The 8,576-nt window shown below is 35.2% G+C and overlaps 3 protein-coding genes across 3 annotated transcripts; all 3 read left to right on the forward strand.

Moving 5' to 3' along the window:
- Nucleotides 1-330: 330 nt before the first annotated feature.
- On the forward strand, nucleotides 331-992 carry LOC125812439 (probable disease resistance protein At5g04720). The gene is made up of 2 exons (XM_049491927.1): nucleotides 331-584; nucleotides 794-992. The coding sequence occupies exons 1-2, from the start codon at nucleotides 331-333 to the stop codon at nucleotides 990-992; spliced, it is 453 nt and encodes a 150-aa protein (XP_049347884.1).
- Nucleotides 993-1,068: 76 nt separating this feature from the next.
- LOC125812440 (disease resistance protein UNI-like) lies at nucleotides 1,069-2,095 on the forward strand. Its single transcript, XM_049491928.1, has 2 exons — nucleotides 1,069-1,596; nucleotides 1,967-2,095. The coding sequence occupies exons 1-2, from the start codon at nucleotides 1,069-1,071 to the stop codon at nucleotides 2,093-2,095; spliced, it is 657 nt and encodes a 218-aa protein (XP_049347885.1).
- A 364-nt stretch (nucleotides 2,096-2,459) lies between these two features.
- On the forward strand, nucleotides 2,460-4,416 carry LOC125812441 (disease resistance protein RPS2-like). Its single transcript, XM_049491930.1, has 3 exons — nucleotides 2,460-2,652; nucleotides 3,861-4,258; nucleotides 4,390-4,416. Exons 1-3 carry the CDS (start codon nucleotides 2,460-2,462, stop codon nucleotides 4,414-4,416), a joined length of 618 nt encoding a protein of 205 aa, XP_049347887.1.
- Nucleotides 4,417-8,576: the final 4,160 nt, after the last annotated feature.

Below are 8,576 nucleotides of genomic sequence, written 5' to 3' on the forward strand. Positions count from 1 at the left end.
TCATTGCTGCTCTTTTAGCTTTCATTTCATACAAAAATTCTCCAATTCCACTATCTCATATTTCATTTTCATACCAAATTCTCCATTTCCACTCTCTAATATTTCATTTTCATACCAAATTCTCCACCGCTCTATCATATTTCATTTCAATACCAACTTCTTCATTGCTGCTCTTTTAGCTTTCATTTTCATATAAAAAATTCTCTAATTCTGCTATCTCATATTTCATTTTCATACCAAATTCTTCATTTCCACCAGTCAAAAAGAGAGAATTAGAAAGCAAAAAGTTCAGACTTGATAGTTGAAAAAAGGCTTACTACTAAACTATCTATGGAGTTCTTATCTATTTTAGTGGAAAGAGTTGCATGTTGCTTGATGCAGCCAGTTGCACGAGAGATTGGGTATTTAGTTTACTACAAGAGTAACATGAGATGTATGGATAAAGAATCTGAGAAGCTAAAGAATATCAAAAGTGAGGTGCAGCGGAGAGCGGAAGATGCACGGAGAAACTTAAAACACATTTCAGCCAATGGCGAGGCTTGGTTAAGGAATGTTGATATACCACTACTGAAGATGTGGCAGCTGTAATACAACGACGTAGAATTGAGGTTGAAAGATATGGTTGGTGTCCAAACTTGAAGTCACGTTACTCCCTAAGCAAGAAAGCTAAGAAAATTGCAGGGGAGTTGATTGATCTTCGAAATGAAGGCACCAATCCTAATGCTTTCTCCTACGATCATCCAGTTCAAAGTGAGGTTATACCTAGTTAAAATGATGAGGTGTATGACTCCAGAAAATTAAAAGAGGAAGAGGTCATGGCAGCTTTGAGAGATGACGGGGTCACTATGATTGGGGTATGTGGTCTGGGTGGTGTTGGTAAGACAACACTGGCTGAGAAAATCAGACAAAAGGCAAAACAAGAAAGGTTGTTCAATGATGTTATCATGGTAACTGTCAGTCAACAACCCGAGTTGAAGAGAATTCAGGGATGAGATCGCAAGAGGAGTCGGGCTGACATTAGAAGGGGATGATATGTTGAGTCGTGGAAATTGACTGCGTACAAGGTTAATGGATCAGAACAGCCGCACCATTATCATCTTGGATGATGTTTGGGAGGATCTTCATGATCTAGATAAACTTGGAATTCCCAGCGGTAGTAACCAGAACCATTGGTGCAAAGTGATATTGACAACGCATTCCCGAAATGTTTGTGAGGCAATGGAAGCTCAGAATATCATGGATGTTGGAATGTTATCTGAAAAGGAAGCATGGTGCCTTTTCAAGGAGAAAGCTGGTGATTCAGTTGACATTTCGTCTATTCATGACACAGCAAAAAAGGTTGACAAAGAATGCAAGGGGTTGCCATTTGCAATTATTACAGTTTCAGGAGCACTAAAGCGTAAAACTAAGCCTTCATGGGAAGATGCCTTTATACAATTACGTGATGCAGAACCAAAAAATATCCCTAGAGTGCACACAAAGGTGCATAAATCTCTGAGGCTAAGCTACGACCACTTGGGAGAGAATGAAGCAAAGTACCTCTTTTTGTTTTGTTCTTTGTTCGACGAAGATCGTGATATTTGGAGTGAAGAATTGGTTAGAATTGGAATGGGGCTTGACATCTTTTCGGGAATTAAAAATATACAAGGAGCAAGAAATAGGGTGTGTCTTCTATTAGAAATATTGTTAGATTGTTTCTTGTTATACCAAGGTCGTTTTGACAAAAATCATTTGAAAATGCATGATGTGGTCCGTGATGTGGCTATAAGTATCTGAGGGAGAGCATAACTTTATGGTAAGTCACGATCTTAACTAGAAAGAGTTCCCAAGAAGAACTTCTTATGAGCATTTCAGTCACATGTCCATTGTTGCAAATAAATTTGATGAGCATCCTAGACCAATATTTTGTCCAAAACTGAAGCTTTTAATGTTGAAACTCTGTTTTGAAGATCCATACAAATTACAGAAGGATTTTTTTGATGAAATGATTAACCTCAATGTCTTGAGCCTGAGGGGACAGATTTGTGGAGTCCATTATGTCTTTTCCATCATCGATTCGGAGGTTGTCAAGTCTGAGAACGCTGTGCGTGAGTAATTTAAGCTTGGATGACATATCCTTTATAGGGGAACTTGTCGAATTAAAAATTCTCAACATAAGAGATTGTGAGTTAGATGAGCTGCCAAAGGAGATAGGAAAATTGAGCAAGCTAATTATGTTAGAGTTTTGGAATGAGAATACAACAGTTAAAAGGATTTCAGCAGGGGTGTTATCAAAACTAGGTCAACTGGAGGAACTACTTATGGCGGGAGTAGTAGATTTGAGGGAAGTGGAATCCTTATCAAAATTGAATGTACTGACATTACGTAAATGTTGTAGCAATGCGATCTACATTAACTTTGATCTTTGGTCCAATTTGACACGGTACACTCTTAGACTGGGTTGACAAGCTGACAGTGAGATGCTGCCCAATGGTCGTTACGACAAGAATATTGCTTTAGAGGTGACGGATACTGCCCCATTAGGGGATTGGATCTGCCACATATTGAAGGAGAGCGAACTTGTACTTTCAAGCGGAAAGGGCTCTAATAATGTGTTGACTGAGTTGCAACTGAATGAATTTCAGAATGTGAAACATCTAAACATCTTCAAATGTGATTTAGTGACACATTTATTGAAGATGACATATGAAGTAATCAAGTTCCCTAATTTATCTTATTTGAACCTTGCATCTCTCGAATGTCTCACTCACTTTTGCAGTGCCACTATCGAGGGCATTGAGTTCCCTCGGTTACAGAATATGTACTTAGGTGGATTACCTAAGTTTCAAAATTTCTGGCCTACACCCAACAACTCCTTCACTCACTCAAATCCTCTTTTTCATGAAAAGGTTTGCTTCTTATCATCAAAATGTTACCTTTTACTTGCCATATTTACTTATACAAAGTCTATTGCTCACATATATCCATTTTCTCCAATAATTTTAATTTTTTTTTTTTTACTTTTGTATATTCAACCGGTATTTTTAAGTTTTAAATATCTCCTTAGACATCTATTAACTTATCATTATTTGAGTTTCATAATCGTATTTCATTCTTTTAGTGTGAAAATAAATAGCTATGGAAAAAGAAGAAAAAAGTAAGAACAAATTCAAGACTATTTTGTTTCAAGCTATATTGTAATTTATTTTTTGAAAAAGGGTACACAATTCTCTTAATCTACGTGAAATGATAAAACAAATGTTCTTCATTTATAGTATAGTCAAAAAATGTCCTTGCCATTGATACTTTGGTCTAAAAATGTCCCAATTGTTACTAAATGGGTCAAAAATACTCTGTTCCGAATAATTATATTATTTCTATTCTTTTTAAGAAAATCTTATTCCTAATAAAAAATATTACTTTCAAAGAAATGTATTCTTGTTTTCTTTATTTTAAAATCAACTTAACTAATAAAAAAACATAGGAAATAATTTTATTCTTCTTAATCTCAGTTTGTAAATTAAAATAGAATAATTTCATAAACCCTTTTAATGGATAAATATGTCATATATATAAGATCAAAGTAAATCAACCATTAATTTTTATTTAGATAATTATAGTAAAATAAGAAATATTTTTAATATTAGTTTTTTCATATTGAAGTAGGATAAACATTTGGTAATACAAAAATATTATTATGATTGAGGCCAAGAGCTCCAAGTGTATGTGCAACAAAATACAATAAAGTTTGATACTTCAACATTTGCAAGTTTCTTGTCCCAACCTAGAAAATCTAATTATAAGGTGGGCTAGCAACATAAGTGCTCTATGCTCTCACCAACTTCCAACTGCCTACTTTAACAAACTTCAAATCCTGGCAGTATCAGATTGTGAAAAATTAAGAAACTTGATGTCTCTATCAGTTGCCAGAGGTCTTCTGAATCTAGGGTTACTAGCGATTTCAGATTGCCAATCAATGGAAGAAGTGATCATAAAAGAGGAACAAATAGGAGAAGGAATCATGACCTTATTTCCCCGGTTGCAAAAGCTGAGCCTACGCAATCTGCCTAAGCTGGGGCATTTCTTTCTGACAAACAATGCTCTTGAGTTTCCATTTCTCAGAAGTGTGGATATTTATGACTGCCCTGAAATGAAGATGTTTATCCAACATGAAATATCTATGAGTACACCGATTCTTGAAAGTGTGAATTTCCCTTTTAATTATGAGGTTAAAGTAGATGATCTGAATAAATGGACACAACAGAGGTTCAATTACAAGGTTTGTCTTGTCCCACTAATTGCTACATATTATAATTAGGTTCTACTTCTATCGTTATTTAAGTTCGTCAACTTTCTTTTACTTAATAAGATACTCATCTCTCTTTTCTTTTGCATCTCTTTTTCCTCCAGGAACAAAATGCTAGCAATGCAACCTAGTCATGGCAGAATTTATGAGGGTAGTAAGTACTCAATGAAATAATGCAACTAAAACCTCGAACATCACATCATACCTACACTCGTGATGGAGGTAACAAGCAGAGGCGGATCTACATTATTGTAACCTATCGATTCATGTCAACCCACTAGCTATTGCCCATAGATCTTGTATATGTATTAGTAATATCTAGAAAATAGTTGATTGTGATTTAAACTTGAGGTGAATGTGGGATTCTGTAAACTTTAAATTTGGCATCCGCCTTTGGTTCTAAATTCTTCTTTCATTATATTTAACAGCTAATATGTAGATTTATTTTCTCATGTCATCTTGCATTCTACGTTCTAAACTCTGTTGCCTTTCTTTTTTGGTTAGGCAGAATTGTGTAGATTTTTACCTTGTATAAATTTCTGTATTTGAATTATATATAGTAGTAACTAATTACCATCAATGTTGCTTTCTTCCAGGGCATACAATCAAGCCCCATCTAATTTTATTATCAACCATCGATGTGCTCGAGCTCCCAAGACCTTGACCCTGGTGGATAATGTCTCTTTCTATCATTTCCGTTCACCATACTAGTGTGTTTGTTACATTAACGTATTACCTGGTAGAATCTGGATAAATTGTTTATACATATTAACAGCAAGAAAGGAATTTTTAGTTGTCCTTCAAAACTACATCTTATTTGAATTGTGTCTCGATAACGCAGTGTGCCATAAAAGAGACAACCAGAAAGATCATAACTTTTCGAACAAATTGAATACCATGGCCTGGATTTACAGTTGAGGAACAAAACCAACATTTTTCCAATCTCACTCTGTACCATAACAAATGCAGTATTAAATAAAAACCAAAACACTAGAGTTATACAACAAAGATAAACTCTTTATAGATACTAAAGGAGGAATGCTTATCCTTTCTTGCAACAAAACGCACAAATAAATCGAAAACTTAGAAGGTCGGAATAATCCAGATTTCCACTTACAAACAGCGGACAAATATGTCTCAATACACATTCTCCTTCTAACCAATGTATTCCCTCCGCCTTGATCTTTTTGTCAACTTTATGCATAAGTATAACACACTTGTAATCCTGGAGGAGAGCTATTTGATAACAACTCAGTGATAGAGTTATGTATAGGAGGAGAGCTACTTGATCTAAAGAGGGTAGAGTGTACGCAAACTTTATCTCTACCTCGGAGGTGAGATATATAATATTATTATCCATAAAAGGAATAATAAAGCTTACTCTAGAATTCAACTTCCAAAATTTCCAAGAGTTTGAAAAACAACAAAAGTTGAGTAGAGAACAAGGGCTTCAACATGACTCACTTAATCAATTGGAGAGAAAATTCCAAAATCAAACATTGCTTTTACTTTTTATCTACATTTCTTTTTCTGCCATATGGAGTCAAATTTTTTGAAATGAAATCTAATCAAACACTCCCACTTTAATAATGTTGTCATTTTTAACCCCACTACTTCTTTAGTTTTCATTTTCATATACCAAATTCTCCATTATTATTCTTTCAGCCTAGAGATGACAATGGGGTGGGACGGGCCGGTTGCGGAGAAAATTCGCATAAACCCGCGAAGACTAGTCTATATATATATATATATATATATATATATATATATATATATATATATATATATATATAACAGAGTTCAGACTTGAGAGTGGAGAAAAGGCTTATTACTAAACAATACTAGCAACAGAACTGGTAACAAAGGAGATTTCCTAATACAGAACATGATTCCACTTAATCAATTGCAGAGAAAATTCCAAAAGCAAATATTACACTTTTCCTTTTATTTTTACTCCCACTGTAATTTTGACCCCACTACTACTATTCATGCTTGCATATTGTACTATACCAAATTCTCTATTATTTGTCTTGTTAAGTTTTCATTTAATATCTCACCTTTACTTCCCAGTAACTATGTGATGTTCATGGCATTTTTTCTCTTTTGGATTTCACACCTTATGTACGGTATTTGAATTCACACGTTCCACTTTGGGGGTAAAATATTTCCTTCCAAAAGTATATATGTTACTTGAACTCGAAACATCTGGTTAAAAAAGAATTGAGTACTTACCATTCCATAAAATCTTTGACGATAAATCCTCCCCTTCTACTAGTACCTTTTTTTTCCATCTAGTCAGGTAAAAGTTTGTAAAAGTTATAAATAAAATTACAATAATTAATTTTATGAAGAAATCACGAGTTCGAGTACTCCATTTTTTAACATGTAAATTAATCGTTGGTGTGTTTGTTGTTTAGTCACTCTCAAAATAGTACGGTGTACTGGTCGCACCACCCTGAGAGAAGTTCTCCAACACACCCAACATCCTCAACAAGGTATCCAGAAACAAAAGAGTTGTAAACTCCGGAGGAACCTAGTCCTCAACAACCTCAACTTGTGGCTAAGGGGAGACCTCTCTAGATCAACCTCTAGCTGGTGCCGCTCCATGAGCACGAACTCTAGCCAATGCTACTCCACTAGAACGAGCTCTAGCTCAATCCCTACCCCTACCCCTAGCTGGGGTCTCAAAAACTACCTCGGGGACTGCCTCCCCCTACCACTGAAACTGGAAGCTTTGGTCCTCGACATATGTCAAAATAACACGTGGTAGCTGAGCACTAATGAAGGTAATCATGCATGATAAGAAATGTTGAATAAAAGGAAGTTTCCTAACAGTCTTCTAAGCCTATCGAATGTAAGTACAGACGTCTCCATACCGATCATCGAGACTCTACTTAGACTTGACTTGTACACACCTGATACCTATGAATCTAGAACTCTGATACTATTTTTCACGACCCAAAAACTGATGTGATGGCACTTGTCTATCCCACCAAGACAAGTCAGCCTCAAACCAAACAATACGAAAGAAAAGCGAAAAAATAAGACAATAAAAGCATAAAAATGAAAAACTTAGCCATTCTAAAATAACCCCAAAACTTGGTTGTCACCTGTACAAGCCACTATTATAATAATACAGAATTTGAAAGATAATATAAGTCTCAATGTCTTTGTTTCTTGAATACAACAAAACATAAAGTAAGGAACAAGAGGGCCTGCCAGAATGACAAGCAAGTACCTCTCAATGTATTCTAAGAAGCCTTAGAAATAGATGAAGAAGAAAGGTCACACGGGTCCAGGCTCGAAACCTCTACAAGTGAAGAAGAAAAGTACTGAACAACACGATACTCAACAAGAAACCCACTAAACAAGGAAAAACTAAGGTAGAATACGAGTACTCCAATCATCCCAACCGAACCACCTCAACTACAACCTTCATAGAAGTCAACCTAACAGCTTTACAATACACAATTCACAAGGTTTACCAATTATAGTTCAATCATCACAATTCACCAACCAACAAGTATCAAATATGTCATTCACAATTATCAAGTATCACGAATAACATTCACTAGTATCATGATCATCAAGAACAATTATCATGTACACTGAATACAAATATCAAGATTATGTCACATGACCCAAAGTACACCCTAGACATGACATGACATGACATATAAGATCTCAAAAGGCCCTACACAAGTCACTTGACATACATATACACATTGTAATAGATAAAAGTAAAGAGTATCATATGAATAAAAGAGTTTGACATTAAAAGCGAAAATCTCTCATAGTCATGACAAACCATCTAGTACATCAAAGAAGTGGTTGAGACTTAACCTGTACACCAAGTACAACATCTGAAAAGTAAAGACAGTTGAAAATAATAAAGGCAACATGGGTCCTCGGACTATGAGGACTCACCAAGTCTTCAAATGTTTTAGTGATCAACTAGCCACGAGTGGGAGGAGTGGAAGCGTTACACCCTACATTAGTGAACAATGAAGGCACAAATATGTGTTAGTACATGGAATATACTATGTATGAGGGATATGCACAAAAACATGAAACATGATAATAAGGGGACATAATCGAAAACATAGTAGAAGCCTTTAAAAAGCATCATAAAACTTGAACATGGTCAATGCATCTTAAATCATAAGGAAAGCTTCATAAAATATTTTAGGAACAACTTAGTGGATTTTGTAGGATATTTACTATTAACCGACATAGACCACATGAGCAATAACATAGAATCCAGTGTCTTGCCACCGAAAAGAGAAGTCCT

Source organism: Solanum verrucosum, unplaced genomic scaffold, assembly GCF_900185275.1.
Source record: "Solanum verrucosum unplaced genomic scaffold, falcon-dt-bn FXZP01000159.1, whole genome shotgun sequence".
NCBI lineage: Eukaryota > Viridiplantae > Streptophyta > Magnoliopsida > Solanales > Solanaceae > Solanum > Solanum verrucosum.